This window comes from Equus asinus, chromosome 10 (genome assembly GCF_041296235.1).
Source record: "Equus asinus isolate D_3611 breed Donkey chromosome 10, EquAss-T2T_v2, whole genome shotgun sequence".
NCBI lineage: Eukaryota > Metazoa > Chordata > Mammalia > Perissodactyla > Equidae > Equus > Equus asinus.
Window position 1 is genome coordinate 9,482,501 of NC_091799.1, and position 25,199 is coordinate 9,507,699.

The window sequence follows — 25,199 nt, forward strand, 5'->3', positions numbered from 1 at the left end:
TTTGCAACAAACCTTTGATTTATATCAAATATAATTAAAAATTAACAAATGAATACATTGTATCAAAAAGTACGAAGATATACATTTTCATGCACATACTTGTATATATGTATATATGTATATATTTTACATGCACACGTAACTTATTCAAACTACAGCCACTGCTTGACTGGTTCCAGATGCAGACAACTGGTTGATGCACTTAAAATTTGGCAACTCACTATGAGATTTCAGGGGAAACATATGATAGCTGAGAAGAGACGGTGCAGGAACAAAACCCAACATCAGGAAACAAGACACGACATCTCCTCCCCACTCCCTGTAAATTTCACCAATTCCAGCGTCTAGGGGAATCCGGACACGCCAGCGAGGCTGTGTGGATCTGGAAAAGCGGATTCTCCACCAGACATGGCCTGGGGAAGCAGCTGTGGTTCTGCACGGAATGGATACATTCAAATTAACACGGCTGGGGGAGCAAAGACAAAACAGCAGCTTCGAAATACACGACCTTCTGCTTTGCAACAGGAGCACAGCATTCACATGCACAGTCAGAGACTCCAGTTCAGTCATATCCTACTGGAGTAAAATACTCTGTTATCTTAAAGTTTCAGAGTGTTGTGCCTTCGAGTACGGAAATTCTATAAAATGGTTTGGTCACAATCATGCTGAAACCCTAGAACAGGGGGTGGTCTTGTGTGTCTTGTTGCATAACCCTATGAGTTAACGGCATCTGCTCCCTGGGACGCACCTCCACACACGGACACGCACATACACCACACACCACATTTCTTGAAGGAGAATCCTGGGGTAAAAGCCAATGGGGACACTCAAATGATCCAGCAGAGAGGTCATTTGACATTTCAGAACGTGGAGGACACACCAGAATCAACTCGTCTAAATGCTCCTTTTCTTCCCCAAACAAAGGGTCTCCTAGCGTGTTATGCACAACATGTCAACTACAGTCTCTCCCTTTTGGGAGTGGCCACAAGGCTGAATTTTGCTTTTGCTGCCTGCTTTTCCAGAAATGGTGGAAAAGCCCATTTGGTGGGCTTCAGATGCCCCCACCTCAGCCACAGTAGCTGAGTTTCTCCATCAATCGCTTCCTCCGAGTTTAGGCCTCATCTCAGTCAGGGCGTCACATCTACTCAGACACCAGCCCCCTCACGGCCTGACGGCCCCATATCCACCCCCTAGCCCATGCCCCTCTGGGTATCATGTGAAAAGAAGTTTTCACAACGAGAGATCATGCCCTGCTTGGCACCCTCCTGTCCCTGAGTATGAGATGCAGAACAGCCTGAAAACGCCCCAGACGAGCACATACTCCACTCTGTGCTGTGGTTTCCATGCGTGGGAGGGACACAGGGAATGGTCGCCCCATTTCTAGTTACAGCCATGCCCCGGGATGTCGTCTGAGTGTTCTCCGTTGACACCAGCTCTCTACTTGGTTGCTGTTTGGAACAGTTTCCACAAAACCCACCCACAGTTCAAGCAGGCCTCACATCACCACTCCTGGAGCCTGGCATGAGAGGGCTCAAGGTCAGGCACTTGGTCGACAGCAGCGGGAACCAGGGGTCGTCTGGGGACCACCCGGACCGCACACAAGAGCGTCTCCTCATGAGTGTCACAAACACACAGCAGGAAAACTGATTTCCCCACAGGTTTGATTTTTTAAAGTAATATCAACATTTCCTTTCCAGTCCTTCTGTTTTCTATTTTCTCTAGATCAAGTATACAGAATCGACAAAAGAGTGAAGGGTGTTGCAATTAAAAACCAAAACCCACAGCAGGAACATTTTCCAGATTTGGTCCCTGTCGGAGCTGACAGTGTCTGGAGAGGACAGAGCGCATCTGAGTGTGTTTCTAGCATCCATTTGCTGCCGAATGTACGAAGAGCACGCCGGCGCATGTGGCGCGGGAGAGGCCTGCACGGAACAGCAGCCAGGCTACCGGGTGCGGGGCTGCAGCTCTGTCATTGCCGACTTTGGCCCGCAGTCTCGCGACGCTTATAGACATGCCCGGCCCTCTGTAGCACACATTTGATAAAGGATGCTCCCAACAAGATTTGGCCCTCCTAAAAAAGGTTCCAAGCATGCACCCCAGATGCTGGAGTCCATCACACAGGACTCAGACTGGCTGGGTCCTGTTCAACACACACGGCTGCTTCCTGCGTGGGGTCTGTGGGGTGAGACCCTGGAAGGCAGCAGAGGAGGGGATGGAGGAAGCCCAGCCCTCTACAGAAGGGCTCTAGTCATCCATTCAGCGTGAGAGAGGAGAGAGGAGCAGGAGGGCCTCCACTCAGCTTGCCCGGGAGGGCGGCCCCTCCTCCGAGGAGCTGCCGCCCCTGCCCTGGAGCCCGGAGCATCCCCAAGAGCCCAGCGTGGATGATAAAACTCATCGACGGGAACATGCCCGCTGAGCGGGTGCGTGGCGGCAGTGGGGCACAGCTAGCACCAGTGGTCTTGGTCGGGGTGGTGGTAGCTGTGCCGTGCCCGGCTGCCTGAGCTGAGCCCCAGAGTGCAGTGGTAGCCGTTGGGCACACGGCGGAGGGGGTGGGACTGGGAGGTCAGGGAGGACACGTAGGAAGTCCGGGAGGAGCGGCCCGAGTTGGTGGCCACAGCCTCCTCGAAGGTGAGCGTGTCCTCAGGCTGGGTGCGGGCAGCGGCCTCGCTGTCCAGACGCTGCCCCAGGTAAGGGTCGGAGCCGATCCGAGAGCCAGGCGCCAGGGGCTGGCTGAGGGGGTCTCTCTGGAGCAGGGCATTGTGTTCAGAAAGGCCGCGGCTAAGTCGGCCAGGGGAGAAGGCGGGGAGGCTGGTCTGAGCCCCGGTGAAATGGATGGGTGAGGAGTTGGCCGTCTTGTAGGTGATGCTGGGACGGGGGGTCAGGGGGGTCTGGGGGAGCTGCCTGCGGCCCCCACGGCCAGGGGTGCTAGCACCAGATGTTGACAGCAAGGGGCTCCCATTCACCGAGCCACCACCCTACAAGGAAACAGAATAGAGCAAATCAACTCTGAGGACAAGACAATACGACAGAGCAGGTGAGAGGCAGGAAGCAGCATGAGGGGCAGAGCCGGGCAGGTGGGCTGCACCTGGGGTGGCCCAGGAGGCGGTGGGCAGGGGTGCAGGATGGGAAGGCCCTGGGCATCAGGCTCGGATGGCAGGTGATGGGAAGGGATGCCCTGGGGCCCAGAGGAGAGGAAACCAGAGGCGGGCCTGCCCCGGTGGGGAGGGAAAGTAAGGAAGCGACTGGAGAGGACGAGGTCGGCAGGAGCGCAGACCCAGGCCTGGGAACAGGGCACGAGGGCCCAGCGGGTGGGGCACGTGTGGAGGGGCAGGCTGCTCACCCTACCTGTCGTGGGGGTCCTGGCTCCTGCCCGGCCGTCGGTGACGTGGGGTGGCTGCCAAGGGCAGGCTTGGGCTGTGGGGGCTCACGGCCCCCAAAGCGGTCGCAGGAGTAGAAGCGCTGCTTCTCAGAGGAGGAGGAGGAGGGCTGCCTCCGCTCCTGGGACCGGCCACGCTCCTGTCTGCGCTCCCGCCGGCAGCCTGCGGGCCCCTCTGCCAGGGGCGGCCCTGGCCCCGCAGTGCTGCTGGGGGCTGGCAGGGAGAGGAGAAGTCAGCACAGGAAGCTGGCCAGGGACAGACCCCAGCCCAGACCTGGTCTACACCACCTGCAGGAGTCCCAGGATTGGAGCTGGGGGTAGGGTGGTCCTGCCTGGTCCCCTACCCAGGGCCAGTGGTGAGGTCGTGAGGTACAGAAAAGAAGAGGGTCCCCCATGGGCTCTTGGACCCCCTGCTCAGGCCCACTCACACTTGAGAGCCCTGGCACGCACCGCCATCCGTGTCTGCAGACAGGCTGGGCCCCTTTTCCAGGGACTTCTGCTTCCGGTCCCTGCGGCGGTGGCAGCGGTGGTGGTGGTGAGGCGCCTGGCTGGCTGGCGCACGGTCCAGGGCAGCAGTGCAGAGATGGGCCACGTGGGAGCGCTGTGGTGCCAGCGTGGAGATGGAGCGCTTCATGGGACTGGCATCTGGGGCCGGCTGCAGGGACACGGGCAGTGCGGCCTGAGAGTGGGGCCCGGGGGAGGTTGGGACAGCAGGAAGCAGCCATGACACAGGCCAGGGCTCAGGGACAGCAGGACAAGTCCCGTCGGGAGAAATGAGCCTGAGACTCAGGCCCCACAGCTGGGGCATCTCCCCAGACATGCAGGTTGAGCTCCCTGGGGGGAAGCAGGTCTGGCAGGGTCCCCCGGAAGGCCGCACTGAGGGGCCAGGGCTCAGGGACCACCTGGCCTGCCCTTCTCCCTGGAAAGCTCTTCCCACTCAAGACACCCCTTTCCTCCAGAGCACAGCACTCTTTATGTGGTGTCCTCCCTCCCAGGCCGGGTGGGGCCTGGGCAGCCTGTCAGCCTCAGCATCCCGAAAGGACAGAAAGGAGGCCAGGGAGAAGGAGGATGCTGGCCTGGCCAGAAGAATCTCCAGTGGGGGCCCAGAGGTGCCTCAGTGGCTGCAGCGTGATCACTCTGCCAGCCGTCTGTCCACCCAGGACTGTGAGGCTCCTCCCCCAGGGCTGAAAGCAGGACCCGCAGACATCAGCCCTCCCACAGCCACCACTTGGCACCACGAGCCCCAGAGGGAAAAGAGGCACGACACAGGCCGTGCACTCACTGAAGAGAGGCAGCCATCATGGGGCAGTGGGCAGAGACAGAGCAAGAAGTAGGAAGTGAGGACAGTGCAAGAAGGAGGAAAGAGGAAGGGAGGAAAGAGGAGGGAGGAAGGGAAGAGGGAGGAAGGGAGGAGGGAGGAAGGGAGGGAGGAAGGAGGAGGGAAGAGGGAGGAGGGAGAAGGGGGGAGGGAGGAAGAGGGAGGGAGGAAGGGAGGAGGGAGGAAGGAAGGGAGGAAGGAGGAAGGGAGGAGGGAGGAGGGAGGAAGGGAGGAGGGAGGAAGGAGGAGGGAAGAGGGAGGAGGGAGAAGGGGGGGAGGGAGGAAGAGGGAGGGAGGAAGGAGGGAGGAGGGAAGGGAGGAAGGAGGAAGGGAGGAGGGAGGAAGGAAGAGGGAGGCAGTGAGGAATGGGTATTGTGGCGAAAGCAGGGAAAGGGAAGAGGACAGAAGATATTACCAACGGGAGTGAGTGTGACAAGTCACGAGAATAAGGTCCAAAGTAAACAGACAGAATCAGAAACCACAGAGGAGGCAGCAACAGAGCCGGAGGAGAAGCACACAGAGGGCTTGGGCCACTCTTGGGCCATCGGGAGCCGGCACACGCCCGGGCAGCCCTGAAGGTCCCAGGCAGCCCCGTCCAGCCCCTGTTGGCCAGGTCCTTGTGAGAGGAGCTCAGCCCAGGAAACACCAGAGCCACAGCCCCCTTCCCGAGACTTCCTGCTCAGTCTCCAAACCCATCCGGGAGGAGCAGGGGCCGGAGGGGCGCTACCTCCAGTGTCCAGAGAGAGAACGGGTGGGTCATTCCCAGATCCTCTGCAAAGGTGAAAAGGGTGGACCAAGCTGCGGGGGGCGGGCGGGGCTGGGGAGGGAGGGGCGTGTCCCAGAGAGAGGGGCACGCCAGGCCAGGGATTCTGGCCGGGGGCAGATGCCCACGTGCCCCCACAGGAGGCTGAGCACAGGTGGGCGGTGGGGTCTCTGCTGGCCTGGCCGCACCCCGTGACCAGCATTGTGCTCTGGGGTGGCCCAACGGGGCTGACTGTGTCCAGGCTGCAGAGCAATGGGGAGGCCCCACCCCAGCAAAGCCGTCTCCATACCAGATCTCAGCCCCACTCCCCGACCCTCCAGACCACCCACCTGAGTCTCTGCCGCCAGGCGGGGCATGGAGGCCGCTCGGCCCTGGCTCTCCAGCCCAGGTTGGGGCTCCCCATCAGGGCCTCTCAGGGCCATGCTCTGCATCTGGACATCCACAGCCTGGGGGTACAGCAACCCCCCAGTCACACCTGGACCCCAGCACCCACAGCCCACTCTCACCCCCTCCCCATCCCTGTCTCAGCCCCATCCCTGTCTCGCCCCATGCCTGTTTCACTCCCCAGCCCTGGGCACCCTCACTGATTTTCCTGGCTGCACCACTGGGATCTCTGCAGAGTGGCCGCGCTCCAAGGGTGTCCTCGCCTCATAGGGCCCCTCCTGGGTCCTCTGAGTGCCCCAGGAGACAGACTCCTTGATGCCACTCTCTTGGGTTTGTCTGTGGAGAAGAGAGAGTTGTCCTGTTGGCTCGGAGGTCCATGGCTCCCAGAATGCCCACCCAGGACCTGGCTCCAAACTGCCAGGAACCCTATTGGTACCCCCTGTTCTGGGTTAGAGGGAACTCAGAGGGGTGAAGCCCCTCGAATGCGGGTACCCTCAAGTGGAGGCACAGCAAGTGACACGGACACAATGCTTGGGCTCAGAGCCGACAGACAGAGAGGAGGCCTTGGATACCAACCGAGTGAAGGCTGGGCCCACTGTTTCCTGGTCTAGGGACATCCAGTACGTTGCTCAGCCCTAGACAGAGGCTCACGAGTGCAGTGGGAACGGAACTGCTCACAGCAAGGACGAGGCCACGTGTGTACGGTGTGCACAGTATCTAGCAGCTGAGGACGTCTTGCCACCACAGGCGCGTGGCCAGCCCTGAGCCCATGGCCCCGCCTGGGGCACCTCCTCTTTCTCACCTCCAAATTCAATGGCTCCTCCCCACATCCCTGACCCCCAGCCACACAGGCCATTCTGCCTTTCCAATCTAGGCTCCAGTGTCGCCTACTGGGGGAGCCCTTCCCTGGGCATACGCAACCCATCCACCTGCCTTTCACTGTCAGTGTCTGTTTCTCTTATGTCTCCCAAGTGGCAGTGAAACTGCCCGGCATTTGCCTGGTACTGCTCCTTCTCGTGTTCAGTCACCCAGGCTGGGGGGCATTAACTGCACTCTGAGCTCAGAGGCAGAGCCAGCAGATGGTCTCAGCCACCTGCACTAACGACCAGATCAGTCAGCTGGGGCTTCTGAGGACATCCTTCCTCTTCCCACAGTCGCAGCATCTCCCGGCAGTGTGCTGTGTGGAGCTGCAGCAGCCTTGGGAAAGGCTGAGCCTGAGAGGAGGCATGCCCGGGAGCACAGAAGCTGGCTCCCAAGGCCTTGTCACCCCTGAGGTCCCACTGCACTGAAGCCAGGTGTGCTCTTACAGCGTCCGCTAGATGGCAGTAAAGGCCCACTGCCCAGCTCAGGAGTGGTAACTGATTTGTGTAGAAATTATAACCAGCGAAATAAGGGATGTTCATTCTCCTGAGCTGAAAGCCCAGCTCAGGTCAATCCATAAAGATGCCTCACCACCCCATTCCCTCCAGCACACGCACACTCAGATCAACTGTTTAAATGCAAAAATGAGATCTTAACCAACAAGGAGAAGGGAGACCACGAGAACAAGGGGGTTTCCAGGGGCTCTGGAGGCCAGCCCCCAGGGTCTGTATGCGCTACTCAGGAGCACAGTCTTCACACGGCACGTGCACAGTTCAGGTCAGGCTCTCCTGGTGTTCTGGAAGGTCTCCCACTCTGGATGCGCACCCCTGCAGGGTCGCCCCTGCATCAGCTCGGGCTGCCACGACTCGCTCCGGCTGGTGGGACATGAGGAGTGGCCTGAACATCTGCACCCCGCCCTCACCACACGGGGCAGTCCAGACACTGGATGGAGACCAAGCCATCCTGGGTCCATGTGGCCCAGAGGAGCTGGCCCAGGCCAGACCCAAAGAACTGCCAAGTTGGCCCCTAAATGCGAGAAGTAACACACCACTCAGCAACGACAGTTTGTTCCTCAGCAAAAGCTACCTGACTAACAGTCCATGACCCAAAATCAGGCTTCAAAAAGGAACTTTCAAAACAAGTGCAGGAGAGGAAGAATCAGGGTCCTGGCCCACCTGGCCTCCCTCCAGGACAGCGGGTCGGGGTCAGGCCCCACTCTCAGCACTTGCTGGGTGAGGCACAGCACACCTCTCTGCTGGGGGCTCAGCCAACAACTCGTTTTGGCCAAGGGATGTTAGCAGACATGGGATCCCCAGTGGCCCCGGGGGGTGCCGAGAAGACCTCGCCCTCCAGTGGAGCCCAGCCTGGCCACCAGCGACCACCCCTCAGAGATCCACGATGTGAAAAAACTGATTGTTATTTTACATCACTTGGTTTTGGGTGGTTCATTATCAAGAATGATTGTGGCAAGAGTTACGTGATATAGAAGGACCTTACCAATTTGCCTACAAAACAAAACTGCTTCAGAAATCAGTACCAGCATGGAAATCTGAGAGGAAAAATGTCTTAAAGGAGTTACCAAGATTAGAAAACGAGGCCATTAACAGAATGGGGTGAGGACCTGAGACAGAAGGTGTGCAGGCATCAAAGGCCAGGGAGGAGCAGAGGAGAAATGGGCATGCAAGTGGAGGTGAGATGGGGTCTGAACTGTCGAGATCAGTTGACCTCAGTGCTGGCAGAGGCACCTGTCTAGCATTAGGGGAATAATTTTACAGTCCACCATAGAGACTGCTCACAGCAGATGTGGACCAGCTTTCGGGTGGCACCCACAACGACATCTGAGTCGAGGTGGGTTTGGGGTCGATGGCAGAGCCAATCCTCAAGAGCTGTGATGGGACTTTAGGGCTCCCTGTGCCAGAGTGCTGCCCACGGGGAACCCCTCAGGTGTCCAGCAGGAGTGAGAGTGGGGCAATGGGGGCAATGGGGACACTGGGGGCCCTGCTTTCTCCCTGCACTGCCCGCTCTGCGCCAGGTACTCACACGGCCCCACCATTGCTGAGGGAGGCTGAGCTCTTCTGCCGAAGGAAAACCCGGGCTCCTCGGAGAACAGCTGGCTGCGTCTGCTCCAGCGTGGCCTTCAGAGGGTGGAACAGGGACACGGGGCCCATCTGCAGGAGGGATGCAGGAAGGACGAGGAGCCCTGAGGGCCGGGGAGGTGCCTAAATGACCTGCCCCGACCCCACAGCACAGCACAGGCTCCTTGTGTCTCAGTGAGGCCACTGGCCTGCCCTGCTCCAGGCCCACCCCTACATATGAGGCAGCCAGGGGCCAGCTCCCAACCTGGCCTGTTGGTGACTCAGGAAAGGCACCTCGCTTCTCTAGACCTCAGTTTCTCTACCTGCAAAATTCATGGACTGGATCTGATTACATCTGGCAAAAAGATTTCGTCTCATCATCACCTTGGACTGACTGGCGAGGGGGTTGGAGCCCTAGGCTGAGCAGAATTCTGGGGAGATTCCAGGGCGGGAGGTGTCAGCACAGACAAGGGAATGGGTGTGGGCACCGGATACTTCCCGTCCCAAGGGGTGAAGGTAAGCTCTGAGCATGGAACAATTTTCTAGGCAGAGTCCACACACAGTCAGTGAAGGTTCTGCTGTGTGAGAAAGCCATTGTCTTTGAAGGATGACATCAGGAAGATGGGCCCCCAAACCACCCCAGTCAGAGGCCTGGTGCACAAGTTGTGATTCTGGACTGACAGTTTGAGTCTTTTTGGTCCCCGCCTGGTGTCGGGTACACAGATTCTCCTCCTCCCAAAGCAACCTCCTCAAGTACTCTTCATGACCTTTCTTCTACCACTTAAGAAAGGAGTATTGCCTAGAGCCTCTGTTCTCAGCCACCTTCTCGCCGGCCCCACCACTAGCTCTCCAAGTCAGGGCCTCCCTGGTACCACCAGGCAACCAGCTAACAGAAAGTAGAAAGGAGCCAGAGAGGCTGCTGCAAGAACCTCTCATCTTCCTTTTCCCACTGCACTTTCTCCAAGAAGCGTGTGGTCCCCACTGCTGTCAAACAACTCAAGGATGCCAGAGTCCCAGAGTTACTTCTTGGGAATCCCAGAGCCCGGTACCTGGGACAGGCCTCCAGGAGCCTGGTGAATCTGGTCTCTAGTGGTTTTGTTCTGTTTGTAGAAGTCAAATATCATCAGAGCTGCGTAGACTTTCCCCACTGTCATCTCATCAGCTGAAAGAAGAGCAGAGGTTCTAGTTTGCAGGAGAAAGGGGACAGACAGCCGCAGACAACGTGGGATGAGGAAACAGCCCTCCACCACGAGGAGCCCTGGACATGCTGGGGCAGGAGCACGGGGCTCGGCCACCACTCGACGCTGAGCTCATCCCTCCTGGAGCTGCACTGATTCTTCTCGAGGCCCCACTCCACCTCGCACGGGGCCCTCAAGCTCCTGCCAGCAAAGCGGACTGGAGGTGAATCTTTCAGCACCTCATCCCTTCTGGCGTCTCTAACTGCAGGAGTCTCCCTACCTTTTCTCTAGATTTTTTGAAGTAAACTCCCCACACTAGGAGTGTGGATGACTTCGCTCAACAGAATAAAGGCCATCTTCTCCACAGCTCCTGTGCACCTACTCTGAAGACCAGCTTTCCCTGCAGGGGAAACTGAGTCCAGACTATCGAGGAGGTGAGCCTCCCTCTCCAAGGTGACTCGACAGTTGGCCTCACCCAGGCCTCCCTGCTCTGCCTCTGGGTGGGACGTGAAAGGGGGGTGGGCAGAGGGACTCTCTCACTCACGTTTATGGGGTGGCACCAGTAAATCCAGGGTCTTCTGGGGCAGATTGGCCCACACAGAGGAAATCTCCTTTCTCAACTCTGCGTCGCACTGATGCTGCTTCGTGCCAGCTGGGGCGGGACAAGGGTAGGGACGGAAGAGATGTCAGGAGCCATCCCGCAGCCCCTGGAGGGAGGCAGAGCGGGCGCAGGCGGAGAGAAACATGGTGTTGGGGAAGATATGGCAGAGATGGCGCTGGAAGGAAAGTGCAGGGGGAAGAAGCGCTGCCCTGGAGCTGGTCCAAGCCCTCCTTACCAGAACCTGCCTAGAGCAAGAGGCGCATGAGCCGAGCCTGCAAGTGGCTCGGGACGTGTGCGTGGGTGGGGGGTAGGGAGGGAAATGGCAGTGCTCTAGCCACTCATCCGTCCACTCAATACTATTTACTGAGTGCACACCAGATGTCCGGAACTGTTCTAGCAGACAGAACAAAACAGAAGAAACCACCCTTCTGGAGTCACAGGACTTTAATCTACAATAAAGTAGCAATAAGTTAAAAAAGCCCAGTCGGTTGGATAGAGGAAAAGCCAAGTGGGGAGGGATAAGAAATATCTAGAAGGCTGCAGTTTGGACAGGGTGGTCAGGAGAGGTCTCAGAGAAGGTTGTCAGTGTGTAAGACCTTGAAGGCAAGGACCCCGGAGTGTCACATGGTGAGCAGGAAGGCAGGGCTGGAGCAGGGGAGGGCGCACAGGTCAGAGACGCTGAGACAGGAAGCAGAGCAGGGTTCTGAGCAGAGGGATAAAATATCCTGATTTATCTTTTTTAACAATAAAATTCACCCTTCTTAGTTACCCCATGCTATGAATTTTGGTAAATGCGTACGGTCGTGCATCCACCACCACAACCAAGACATGGACACCATCACTGTCAAGCCCCTCGGTGCCCTCTGCAGTGGAGCTTCCTCCTGGCCCCTGGCAGCCACGGATGTGTCCTCTGTCTCCAGGGCCTGCCTTCTCCAGAACATCACGCCATGGCGTCACACCAGGTGCCGGCCTTGGGGTCTGACTTCTCTCACTCAGCGCAATGCATCTGAGGCTCCCCTGCACTGCTGAGCCTCACTGTATGGACAGACCGCTTTGCTCGTCGGCTCACCAGCTGATGGGCATTTGAGTTGTTTACAGTTTTGGGCGATTATAAAGGAGGCTGTAAACATTCGCATATAAGTTTTTGTGTGAACATATATTTTCATTTCATCCCACTTAGGAGTGGCTGGGCCATACGATAAGGAACTACCAAACTGTTTTCCAAAGTGGTTGCACCAGCTTGTATTCACACCTGAACACTGAAGAAGTCCAGTTTTCTGCATTCTCACCAGCACTTAATATCATCGTTAAAAAAGAATTTTAGCCATTATAATAGGCATGTAGTGTTACCTTGTTGTAGCTTTATTTTGGATTTCTCTAATGACTAATGATACTGAACATCCTCACATGTGTTTATTTGCCTTCCATATATCTTCTTTGGTGATGTGTCTGTTCAAATCTTTTGCCCATTTTTGGGGAGTTGTTCATTTCCTTATTACTGAGTTGTGAGAGATCTTTAGATAGTCTGGAAACAAATCCTATATCAGATATGTGTTTTGCAAATATTTTCTTCAAATCTTTCACTTGTCTTTTCATTTTCTTAAATGTCTTTTGAAGAGCAAAAGTTTTTGATTTTAATAGAGTTCAATTTATCAGTTTTTTCTTTTATAATTTATGCTTCTTATGTCTTAAAAAATCTTTGCCTAACTCAAAATTGCAAAGATTTTTCTCCTGTGTTTTCTTCTAGAGGTTTTATAATTTTATATTTTGCATTTATGTCTATGACCCATTTGAAGTTAATTTTTGTAAAAGATATGTGCTATGGACTGAATTGTGTCCCCCACCAACCCACTCATAACCCCCAATATGACTATACTTGGAAATAGGGCCTAGAAGGGGGTAATTCATGTGAAATGAGGTCATAAGAATGGGCTCTATCCAATAGCGCTGGTGTCTAATAAGAACAGGAAGAGACACCAGAGAGCTCGCTCACTCTCAGTATGCATGCAGGGGACAGACTGTGTGAGAGGAGAGACAGAGAAAGCGGCCACCTACAAGCCAGCAGAACAGGCCCCAGAATGAGACCTACCTTCCTGGCACCTTGATCTTGGACTTCTAGCCTCCAGACTGTGAGAAATAGATTTCTGTGTTTAAGCTGCTCAGTTATGTTATTTTGTTACAGCAGCACAAGCAGACTAAGACAGCAAATGTCAAGATGGGTGGGGAGTGGGGGGCACACAGTTGTCTAACCTTTTCTAGCACCATTTGTTGAAAAATTATCTTTTCTCCATTTAATTGCCTTTGCAACTATATTGAAAATCAATTGATTTAAGTGAAAATAAATTTATTTAAGTGTGAGTCTCTATCTGGAGGCTCTATTGTGTCCCATTGATTTTTGTCTCCATCTTGTCATCAACACCACATACCTTAAACAACGCAGCTTTATAGAAAGTCTTTGATCCACATAGGGTGAGTTTTCTAACTTTGTTGTTCTTTTTTCAAAACTGTTTTTGTTACCCAAGTTCTTTTGCTTTTCTACATATATTTTATAATTGGTTTATAAATTTCTACCCAAAAAGCCTGTTGGGATTTTGATTGGGATAACATTGATTCTATTGATCAATATGGGGTGAAAAGACAACAATATTGAGCATTTCAACTCATGAACATGGCACAGTGCTCGATTTATTTGGGGCTTCTTTGATTCCTTTAGTAAAGGTTTTGAAATTTGCAGCCTATAAATCTCACATATATATTTTTAGAGTTATCCAGCAATACAGAAGTATTTCATGTTTTCAATGCAATTTTAATGGAACTTTTTAAATTCCAATTGTATTTGCTAATATATAGAAATACATTCACTTTTTGCATCTTGACCTTGTATCCTGTGACCTTGCTATATTCCTGTATTAGTTTTAGTAACTTTTTTTTTTAATGGTTTAAAACAACAGGAAGTTATCATCTCAGTTCTGGAGGCCAGAGGCTCAGAATCAAGGTGTCAGTAGGGCCCTGCTCCCTCCAAAGGCTCTTATGAAGAATCCTTCCTTGCCTCTTCATAGCTTCCAGTGGCTCCCAGCAATCCTTGGCTTGTACATGCCTCAGTTTCATTAACTTTTTATTAGACTCATTGGGATTTTTTGCACAGATAATGACATCAATTGTGAATAGAGGCAGTTTCATTTCTTTCTTTCAACTGGTACATCTCTTATTTCTTTTTCTTGACTTACTACAATGGCTAGGACCTCAAGTACAATGTTGAACAAGAATGGTGACAGCAGACATCCTTGTCTTGTCCTTGATCTTAGGGGAAAGTAGTCTGTCTTTCTTCATTAAGTATGTCATTAGCTGTACGTTTTTCATAGAGATCCTTGATCAGATTTAGGAAGTTTCCTTTAATTACTAGTTTACATAGAATTTTTTTTAAGTCATGAGTGGACATATTTTGTCAAACGCTTTTTCTGCATCTATTAAGATGATCATATAGTTTTTCTTCTTTGATATATTAAATTATATTGATTGGTTTTTAAACTTGAACCAACTTTGCATTCTTGGGATGAGCCCTACTTTTGTCATAATGTATTAATATGCATATATATATTCAGTTTGCTAAATTGCGTTGAAGATTTTTGTGTCTATATTCATGAGGGATGTTGATCTGTAATTTTCTTTTCTTGTAATGTCTTTTTCCATTTTTGGTATCAGAGCAATGCTGGCCTAATAAAAACAGTTGGGAAGTATCCTCTCTTTTTCTATTTTCTGGGAGAGTTTGTACAGAATTGGCATATTTCCTCCTTCAGTGTTTGATAGACTTCACCAGTGGAGCCAACCGGGCCTGCAATTTTCTTTCTTGGGAACTTTTTAACTATGAATTTAATCTATTTAATAAATATAATATTACTCAGGTTATCTATTCTTTTTTTCAGATTATCTATTCTTGAATAGTTTGATAGTTTGTCTCAAGGGATTTTCCCATTCCACTTAAGCTGAATTTTCCCATTCACATAAAGTTATTCACAAAATTTCCTTATTACCCATTTATATGTCAGCCGGATCTGTGGTGGGATTCCCTCTTTTGTTCCTTATATTGGTTATTTTTATTTCCTCTTTTTTTCTTGATCAGTCTAGCTAGAGATTTATTAATTTTATTCATTTGATTTTTAACATGATCATTCTGGCTGCTGTGTTGAAGGAAGACTGAAAGGGGCAGGGCATTAGCAGACCAGTTAGAAGCTACTCCGACAATTCAGTTAAGAGCCAAGAGAATGGTTTGGACCAGGAGGTAGCAGTGAGAGAGGGTAGAGAAGTGACCATGTTCTGCGTGTATTTTGAAGGTAGAGTCTGAGGATATGATAAGAGATTAGATATGGATCAGATGGGGTAAGAAAAAAAAGAGGAGAGAAGAATGACTCCACAAGTTTTGGTTTGAGCAGCTGGAAGGACAGTTGCCATGGAAGAAGGTGGGGAAGACTACGGGAATACCCGTTTGGCAAGTGAACTTTGATGCTCATTGGCTCCACGTGGAGATGGGGAATAATTTGTGGGATATATAGGTCTGGAGGCCTGACTGAAAACACAAAATTGGAATTCACAATATTTAAACCATGGGAATAAGTGATATGGCAAAGAGAACAGTCTGAGGCACTCAGTGACATTCAGAGATTGGGAGACACAAGAAACCACAAAAAGAGACATAAAAGGGTTTCAGAAAGAAGGAAGTGACAACTGAGAAAAGGCTGCATAGGTTCACGGGACAATGGTTGAGAATGTGGAGGTGACTGGAGGGCTTATCAAGAGCAGCTCCAGCAGTGTGCTGCAGCGACTGGAGACAGAGACAGAAGTAAAGCAATACAGACCAGTCTTTCAAGGAGCTGGCTGCTATGAAGGAGAGAAGAAAAATAGGCAAGTCGATGGAGGGGGAAGAGAAGAACTTTTGAAAGATGAGAGAAATAATAGCGTGTTTATATCTTGATACAAACAATCCAGTAGAGAGAGAATGACGGGGCAAGAAACAGGGTACAGAATTCCTGGCATGACATCCTCAAGTAGGTGATGAGAACAGGACCTTGCACAGTGTGCAAGGCGGGGACTGGCCTGGACTCATCCGTTATACAAGAGATGGCCAAGCTCAAGGGCACGGCTGCAGGGAGGAGGGCAATGTGGGTGTGGGGTGCAGGTCCCCTCTGGTGACTCTGTTTCTCCGTGGAGGGGAAGTGGCCATCACCTGAGGGTGAGGGTGGGGAGGACGTGCAAGAGTGCCATTCTCTCCTGACTTGGCACAGGCTATGCAGTCCTGTGGGTAAGCTCAGGAGAGGGCCTGATGGCTCGCTATGGGGAGAGGGCAGAAGGCACACAGATGCTTCACCTTGGAAGGGGTGCTGGCTCATGTGAGGCAGGGCCAGGCTGTGTTCTGGCTCCAATACTCGCTAGCTCTGGGTAAGCTGGACAAGTCAGTTAATTTCACTGCATCTCATTTTCCTTATATGAAACTGGGGTCATTACAGTGCTAACATGCAGGAAGGTTATCAGAGGATAAGGCAGCACCCAACAGAGGCGCCATGGGCAGCTGTCCTCAGTCCCCTCCAGACAGGCCCCCTCACCCCTCTCCCTGCACACCAGCCTAGGGGTGACTCTCAAGGGCAGTCGCGTGGCCCTGGCTTGGTAGCCTCCCCCTGAGGCTGCCTTGCTCACCTGGAGCCAGCTTGATCTCCAGTGCAGTCCGGATGAGGGCCATCAGTGTGGATGTGAAGTGGACGGTCATGTCCTCATTGGAGATGGGCATGTTCATGCGAACCAGGCGCTGGGGACAAGGGAAGAGGTCAGGGCCAGTCCTACCTGGATCCCCCTGCCACAGGACTACACAGTGCTCGAGGCCCCTAGAGGTTGGGCTTGGCCTCCCAGAGGTGTCCCTGCAGGTGCCCAGGCCCAAGTGAGGTTGGGTGGATGGGAGTTTTGCCAGCATTCACACTCACCCCTGGACTCCCACCCTCATCTGAGCTGAGGATTCTCCTGGCTGCGGAAAAGTAGAAGTCCAGATAAAGATTGTGGCGTAGGGCCAGGCCAGAAGCCTGGATCCCTCTGAAAGAACAGACCAGTCCTCAGCCAGAGGGAGCCTTGCCCAATGCATATGACTGGAACAAGAGAGCATGGTCGTGGCTGAGGAGGGAGGGGTCTGGGCTGCAGGACCAAGGCTGAGGCACCTGGGACAGCCCACAGACAGGAGGGAAGACCCCTGTCCTCACAGCTCTGCGCAACCTCAACTCCTACCCGCAGCCTGGAGCCCTGGACAAGGGGTGGGGTAGCCATGAGCGCAGCTCTGAGGTCCAGCTCCCATGGGGCACCCCTCAGCCCCAGGAAGGCTTCTGGCTCCCACCACCCAGCCAGGGGTCTGGAGGAGACGCTCAATGCCAGTCGCCCCAGGCAGCAGGGGAAGCCTTAGAGACGAGCTCCTTCACGTCCAAGGGACTCGGAACAGATGGGACCACGCAGGGCCTTGGGCTCAGACAGCAGCATGGGGGCCAGTAGGAGCGGCTCAGGGCCATCCGCCAGAATACAAGCACTCGGGACGAGACCAGGGGCAGTGCCCTGCAGCTCTGCTCCCTACTTCCTCATCAAGGCAGCAGCCTCCTTTCCTCTCTTCAGTTTCAAGGACAGAACAGGTGGAGACAGGCGTGTCTGTACCATAGTCCTCTGGGTGCAGTGGGCAGCTGCCCCAGAGCCTGAGGCTCTGAGAACTCAGCAATTTCCAGGAGGAAGAGGGTCTCAGGCATGTCTGGAATGTCCTGAGCATAGAGTGCCACCTAGCTGGTCAAGTGGAGCTTAGTGGTACTGTGACCCATCTATCTCCTCCTAGCAGCCTCCTGTCCCCTCCCACAGGACACAGGGCCCCTCCCTTGGGTCTGCCCGTCCTCTGCCAAGGCTGCACCCTGTGACAGAGCAGCTTTTCTGCCCCTTCTCTGCCTCCAGCGTCCTGGCCCCAAATCCAATCCTCAGCCTGACAGAGGGCAGGTGGCTAGAGACATGAGCCTAGACTCTCTCCCCCGAATGCTGGCAAAGCCCCACTTGGCATGTCCAATCATGGTCCCAGGACCTCACATGTCACCTGTGTGACGCACAGCAGGAAAAATGGTTTCCCAGAGCACAGTGTCCCTGCAGACCAGCACCAATGGCAGTGGCAGAGGCACAGGAATTCCTCTCCAGGGGAGTTGCGGAGTCAGGGACCGGTGTGAAGGAGGAACAAGCAGGCGACTTCCAAGAGAGGAGAGTTCCATCCAGGGCACCTTCACCAGAGGCTCTCGTCTGCCTGCCCAGGTCCTGGAGGCCAGGAACCTGAGAGAGCAGCAGAGGGGCAGGGCCAGGGCCAGGGCAAACAGACAGGCATCTCTGCCCAGGGCCTAGACCCTCCCGGCCATGGCCCTCTGTGCATCTCCTGGACCCTCCCAGCTCGCCAAGCCCATCCACTCCCACCTGCACCAAGGCCTCCCCTGGTCTTTCTGTGCCCAAGACCTTGGAGTTGGCCAGTGCAGCTGGGGAGGGGCTCCAAAGGCTACCCCGTTGCGGCCCTGCCTGCCCAGCCTGGCCCTGGGTGTCAGTGTGGACAGACCTCTCCTTCTTGGGGACCAAGCTATGGCCTCGCATGCAGGGCCTCCAGGCAGGCACAACATGCATGCCAGGCAAGGGGAGAGCAGAAAGATACCAGAGGTGTCTGCATGTGGCTTGAAGGAGCCACTCAGCTCCCAAAGGCTGTGCTGAGCCAAGTGACAGGCAAAGGCCAGAATTAGGGCAGAGAGACAGACAGCATGGACAGAACCAGAGACGAAAGCTCTGAGGGGAAGCTCACTCAGACGGAGGGTTCCAGACACAGGCTGGCTGAGCAATGGGACTCAGGACAGCTCCATTTGCTGGGGAGCCTGGGGGCCACAGAAGGGTTCCCAGGCAGGTGGGTGGGTGGGGTGCTAGGGGGATGGGGTGCTCACATACCAAGGAGGTGACTGAAGACGCATAGGCAGGTGGCAGCAGGCGTGGGGCTGGGGCCATGTGACCTGCTCACCCACCCAGAGGGGAGGCCTGCAGGTGTCCCTCGGTTTACCCACTCCTGGCATTCAGCTTCCTGGGCTCCTCAGCAGTGGGGGAGTGGGCACAGGACCTCCTAGCCCCTGAGGCTGCCCTCTCCATGGTACCTTTCCTCCTTAATGCCACAGTGCCTCCTTCCCACGGGGGTGCCCACCAAGCCCTAGAGACACTTCCTCCCCGGCCAAGTGCAGCCCAGGCCAGGGAAGTTCCGCACATGCAGAGCTGGGGTGGGCTCTTCAGATGCACCGAGGCCCTGCAGGCTGCTGCCCCACCAGAGCAGACCCTAAGGGCTGGACCACTCCACCTATGTCATGGGCTTAGGGAATAGAGGAGCCAAGTGTGGTCCTGAGCCCAGAACAAAAATAGCCTCTGTCAAAAAAGCTGGTCTATCCCCTCATTTCTAGGAAAGAGGAGGGAGGGAGAAAAGGCAGACGGAGGCCTCTGGCTCCACCTTCCTGAGCCTCTTGAGGGCTCTCAGAGGGGGCAGCCCTGGGGGACAGGGGGCCAGTACAGAGACACCTTCACAGTGTCTGGGTCCCTCTGTCTGGGAAGGAAGAAGAGACAATCGGGGCAGAGAAGAGAAAGAACGATGAGACAGCAGCACGGCAGACAGACAGACGGACAAGCCCCGAGAGACGACGGGAGGCCAGCCCAGCACAGACAGCCCGGGGAGCGGGTCAGGGTCTACCTTGTATGCCACCCGAGCAGGGCACTTCTTCCCCAGCCCCAGGGGCGGGGACATGTGTTTCAGCATCTCAAACATGTCACTGTAACTGATGCGCCCACTGGAGACCCGGCCCAGAGAGGTAGAGGCAGAGTCGGGTCCACAGGAGGGTGCGGCAGGAGGGGCGGGGGAGGAAGCACAAGAAAACAGATCCAGTTAACCAGCGTCCGATTAAACGTCAAAAGTCCAAATGAGTAAGATGAGGGGTTTCTCTGCTGGACTCGATCCCCTCCTTGCCCCCCAGCCTCACCTCTGCACGCCAGCCCCACACAGGGCAGCGGGCAGGGGGATGTCAGAGCTAATGAACATGGAGGGATGAGGAAGGGCTGCATCGGGGCGGCTTTGGGTTGTCAACTTCTGATTTTGCACTTTTAGAAACCACAGGTAATGCCAAATCAGAAAAGAGATGTTGCACCAGGCGGGAGGGCTGGTAGACAGTTACAGGGCCTGTGAGGCTGGCCTGAGCACCAGGCACAAACTTCAGCTTTCCTTAATTCTCAGTTTGCTCCCAAGTTAGCCTAGAGGCTAAAAGGTGGAGGAAAATCTAACACAAGCCAGAAAACTAGAGCAGGAGCTGCGCTGTTCTGCAGGGAACCCCGAGGCTCTAGAGAAACTCGACCAGGGCAAGTCCTGCTCCAAGCCCAGAGATGCCCAAGGCTGGCCCAGAGCAGGGATGCTGCTGGGTCAGGGCTGGGCGGGAAATGGGAGGCTATGGGTGGGAGTTCAGCTGGGCGGATGGGGCTTGGTACCATTCTTGCACCTCCTGACAGCACAGCAGGGCAGAGCTGGGACTGACACAAGGGACAAGGGTCCAGATTCAGGGAGGTGTCTGGGGGCCGACGGCTGCATCTTCCGGAGGTAGACAGGCTGCCAGGCCTGAAGCCTCACCTCCACCATGGGACACCTGCCTATGGGACCTGCTTGGGGTCCCACAGACACAGTCAGGTTCAGGCCACCCAGGAGAGAAAGGGAATGCCTTTTCCTGGCAGGCGGATCGGCCCCAGGGCCTGGCCCTCCTCCCAGGGTTCCAGCCAGCTGAGTATATCAATCCAGAGGCGGAGCAGGAGGGCCTGTCTTTGGGCCCCTACTGCCTCTGCCCTCTCCTGCCCCTCTTCCGACATGGAGTCGGTAGCTGCTCCTGGTCTACTTGTGCCCATGCTCCCCTCCTCTGGGGCCCCCGGCTTCTGACCTATCTGACCATCAGCCCCTCCTCGAGAGCCCAGAGGCAAAGCCGGTGAGACAGGTGCTTCCTTGGCACAGGCAGGACCTGGCCCCTGGCTCCCACTCGAGGGCCAGCCCTCACCCTCACGGCCCAGCCAGAAAGCTGTGTGCACTGTCTCATGAGGTTCCCTGTCCCCAGCCAGCTGGAGGTTGGGGAGGTCAGACGGGGACAGAAGCATCCAGGAGGCTGGAGTGCGGGGCAGGGCAGGGTGGGAGGAGAGAGATGGGGTGTCATCATTCCCAAACCAGGCAGGGAGTGTGTGCTGTGCCTGCATTTCGGGCAGGGACGAGTATGTCGATGGAGGCTCTGAAGTCGCAAACCTTGTAGGCCAACCTACGAGGGCAGCTCTTCCCTAAGCCAACGGGTGGCGCAATACAACGCAACAAACTGTACAAATCCTTATAGTGAATCCGGCAACTGGAAAGGAAACGTCACACGTTATGGCAACCAAGGCAGACGAGCCCGTCCTGCCCGCCCCCCAGCCTGTGACGGGAAGACACGTCCTCTCATGCTGAGCAGGGGGAGCCAGGAGGCGGGACAGGCAGCACCCTGCTGGGGCCAGCCAGGGATCAGAGCACCCCAGGTGGCGTGGCAACCCCAAGAGAACTTCCAGAGCCTGGTGCAGCAGAAGACACTCGCACAAAACAGTGCTGGCCCGCCCGAGCCTCACTCTGCATACTGCATACACCACAACCACTGGGAGTCCCTCCCTGAGCCTCTGGCAGCCCCTCCCCTCAATCCAAGGGCCTGAGCCCCTGGCCTCGTGAGCCTTCTCTCCAGACCTGACTCTCCTGATTGTCCCCACTCCCTGAACACACGTGTCCCCACTGGGTCTGCTGGCCCAGCTGAGGAGCCTCCTCGTCCCAGGGGGCCTCTGGCGGACACTGATGCTTCTCTTTCCTGCACTATGGCCCCTCAGTCCAGTACCTCCAAACTGTGCTGCATTTACTTCTGGAAAAGAAGAAGGAAAGAGGAAGCCCCACTCTGGCCTCACCCAAGGTGCCTGCTAACCTCAGGGACCAGAGTGGCCACCACAAAGGGCTGGAAGCTTGACCCCCGCCCACTCCAGGGCCTGTTCCTTGCTCGTCTTCTCTCTTCTGTCATCAAACCCCTCCTGCCACCAGATGAAAAGTGTGGGCCTGATACTGTCACTCCGATTCAAAAACTGCCCCCACTGTCTATAAAACAGTCAAAGCTATTTGTTTAACCCACACATCAAGGCCCTTCTCAACCTGCCCCAGCCATCCTTCCCACCCCCACGGGCTCATCCTTGTCTCCAACCTCCCTTCCCCTCTGCCCTCCCTCTGAGCTCATCTGTCCTGCCCCTCCAAGCTCCTCCTGGGACACACCCTGGCCGCAGACTAGGTGGCGCTCTTCCCCAGGGTCTGGCGGGCAGAGGGCGCTGCTGAACAGGGCAGACACTCAGGAAGGTTACCGGGCAGACGATGAACATAAAGACGAGCAGACACACCACTCACAGCAGGTGTGGTCGTGTGCCTCCTTTCCAGTCTCCACACTTCACCGCACAGAGCAGAGGCAACAACAAAGGGAGGATGGGGGAAGGCGGCCCCAGAAGCAACAAGTCCATGCCTTCCTCATCTCCCCACTGCATGCATGTGCACACACACACACACACACACACACACACGTGCATTCACACATGTGTACACACATGCACACGCACACATGTTCACACATAGGTGCACACATGCAAACGCCCAGGGCACTAATGTGCACCAAATGACAGATGTGCATGCTAATGATGCACATACAAAAACATGTGCATTTGCACACACGTGTGTAGGCCTGCATGAACACACATGCACACATGTGTACACCGGCCTGTGCACAAACACGTCCATGTACACATGCATATGCACACTTGTGCACCCATTCACATAGCCACACGGTGCAAACACTGACACACACACCCCATGAAAGCTTGGGAAATTTCACAAAGTTTTGTTATTGTTTCAAAGTTTCCTCAAGAATGAGGAGACAGCAGAGTGGTCACCTTGGAAATAAGGATGACCACATCCTCGCTTCTGTCATGGAGGCTAGTGAAAGGCTCAGAGCACCCTCTGTCCTGCCAGGACGTGGGGCCCAGACTATTCTGCCACCTCTGCTGGGCCTTCCCCTGCCTGGCTGTCTACAGATGAGCTGTTTTCAGCCTGGTGGGAGCTGCGAGTCTGAGGGTCAGCTGTGGGTCACACCTGCACTACTTCTGGACTGCAGGCCTTGCGTTGTCTTACACATGTCACCCCTGGGTGAGGCTTACATTTGGCTCTCTGCTCTTCCACACGCATCTTCTTTATCATATCCCTGACTGCCTGTGCCTTTCAGGGCCCCAGTTCTAGAACTCTGGATTTGGGAAGCCATCTGCGTCCTCTCTGGCCCAAGTCCACTTCTTGTATGTCCTAATTCTGCTCCACCTGTGGCTGATGGGGGAGTCCTGGGTCGACAGTTCACAGAGATCTGGGGGATGTCATTCCTTCTAGCAGGCCTGCACTGACCTTCCTTTGCCCATTAGTCTAGTCACATCCTATACAACATCTCTGTTTTTCTGCAACACCATCTACTCTAGAAAAAAATCTTTTTGGATGACAGTGAGGACGGCCTTCCTGGAATGAGCCTCAGTCCTGCCTCAACTGTGTCTCTCTTGCCCTCTGCCTGACGAGGAACAGGCCTCGGTGTAGTCTGTCTGCCCTCCAATCTGACCAGAGAGTGGTGGGCTCAAGCACAAGCACAGGGCAACACAGGGCAGACGTGCTGACGCACCAGGAAAACGAGAGGACTCTCAAGGCCATGAGAAAGTCACGTACGCCATGAAACAAAAGCACAGCCGTACTTGTTCTGCCCCGAGTGAGAGCTGCAACATTTGTTCCAGTGGAAACACCCAGAGTCACTGGGGCCTGGGAGTGCCTGGAGTCCCAGGGCTTGCACAGATGGGGAAGGGCCTCACCCAGCACCTTGGGACCCTCACATAATGGGGTAGGGGCTCCAGGGAGGCTGGAGGAGAAGGGGGTGAGGGAGCCCAGCTCAGTTCTCAGAGCTTTGCAGTCTTGAGGGTCAGAAAGCTCCAGAGGCCTCCCCATGCTGAGCTTCAATTTAGAGAAAAACAGGCAGAATCCCAACCACTAGCTGGGCAGCAGGATCCTCACCATGAGGAACCTGACAGTGTCCTCCAGGCCTCTGTCACACAGGGGTGACCAAACGAGGAGAGTGAGAGAGTCGCCCAGGCAGGCTGGGAGCCTTGGAGACAGGGAGGTGGGCAATGCTGCACCCCCAGCTCCACGGCCTTCTCTCCCCCTAGAACATGGGAAGTGATGGGCACCCCCCACTCACTGGCGCTCGGGTCGTTCACATGCACACCTGCTGAACGCTAGCCGTGACAAGGCGCCGAGCAGACCAGGTCTCCTGGCCCCTCCATGTCCTGTGTTTTCCTTGCAGAGAGCATGCCCTCAGTAACTACTCAAGCAGCCACTCAAGAGACTGAATGAATGAATGAGCAAGTGAATGACTGAGTGATGAAGGAACAGACAGATTGGAAGATGGTGTTATCCATGCTGCTCTGCTAGCTCCGAGGATGAAAGAATGCCATGGTGTGCAGGACTCTCCCATGGAACATGGTCTCCAACAACCTTCTGACCCAAACCACTCCCTTCACGAGACCCTTGCTCTGTCTGGAACGAATCACCCCTCCCTTATGCAGCACCGTGAACCTTCCTCACCATGACCAAAGGGTCTTCAACAAACTAGACCCTTCCTGGTAGCTCGTGTGATTTCAATATGAGTTCACCGAGTGCCCACTATCTGCAGCCCGGGCTGGGAACACAGAGGTGCCTGGTGGCTCCTGTCCTGGAGGGGGATGGCAGAGAGGGAGAGCCCTGAGTCCATCAGGGAGAAGGTCCTAAGGCCCCACTTTATTTCTGCCCATGGAGCCCTCCAAACTCCCCAAGGATGGTGAGGCCCTGAGAGAACACCCTTCTGTCGTCTCCATGCCCTCTCCCACGGAGCCTTACGTGGTGGCCTTGTGAGAAGATAGTAAACTCCCAAACGGCAAGAACCACAAGTCTCACAAACCCCCTGAAAACCTTCTAAGGGCTGGACTGAGGGTGTCAAAAGAGGATTTCTCAGCCCAGGAGCTGTACAAAAGCCCATGGAGAGCGAGAAGGAGAGTACCGCCCTGGGGTGGGGCGGGGGCAGCACCCTCCTAAGAGGAGCGGGATGGAACCCAGGGACCCAACCAGCACCCAAGGGGGGATGCTCACTTGAAACATGTCTGAAGCCACCCCAGCCCTGTCCTGAGATCCGTGGGCACGGACCACCCCTTAGGACCATGGAGTGTGGGGGCTCACTCACCACGCAGCCGGGTCGTACTCAGCCCAGACCCGGATGAACTCGTCCAGGTGGTGAGGCCCTAGGATGGAAGAGTCCCGCGTAAGGTATTCAAAATTGTCCATGATCACAGCCACAAAGAGGTTCAACATCTGCAGGACAGGAAGGAGAAGAGGTGACATAGAGAGACCTCAGTCTGCCCTCTCCCGCCACCCCTAACCCTCCAGCCAGTCTGTGTGTGAAGTGACCAGGGCAGCAGAGGTCACTGACACAGCTGGAGCCTGCCCAG

The 25,199-nt window shown here is 55.0% G+C and overlaps 1 protein-coding gene across 9 annotated transcripts in view; it reads right to left on the reverse strand.

The window, feature by feature from the left end:
* Window positions 1–25,199, reverse strand: part of CACNA1B (calcium voltage-gated channel subunit alpha1 B) — a 198,276-nt gene that overhangs the window by 223 nt on the left and 172,854 nt on the right. For 5 of the 9 annotated variants that reach the window (XM_070518198.1, XM_070518196.1, XM_070518197.1 and 2 more), the window contains 11 exons: window positions 24,935–25,062; window positions 19,315–19,411; window positions 16,245–16,353; window positions 10,500–10,607; window positions 9,827–9,939; window positions 8,743–8,870; window positions 6,036–6,177; window positions 5,787–5,903; window positions 3,827–4,031; window positions 3,346–3,590; window positions 1–2,975 (listed from right to left, as the gene is read on the reverse strand). The exon at window positions 1–2,975 is cut by the window's left edge and continues 223 nt beyond it. In XM_070518198.1, the coding sequence (XP_070374299.1) occupies window positions 2,445–2,975; window positions 3,346–3,590; window positions 3,827–4,031; window positions 5,787–5,903; window positions 6,036–6,177; window positions 8,743–8,870; window positions 9,827–9,939; window positions 10,500–10,607; window positions 16,245–16,353; window positions 19,315–19,411; window positions 24,935–25,062 (1,923 nt within the window). In that variant the 3' untranslated portion in view covers window positions 1–2,444. The other 4 variants (XM_070518200.1, XM_044778229.2, XM_044778226.2 and 1 more) reach the window with 2 other exon arrangements.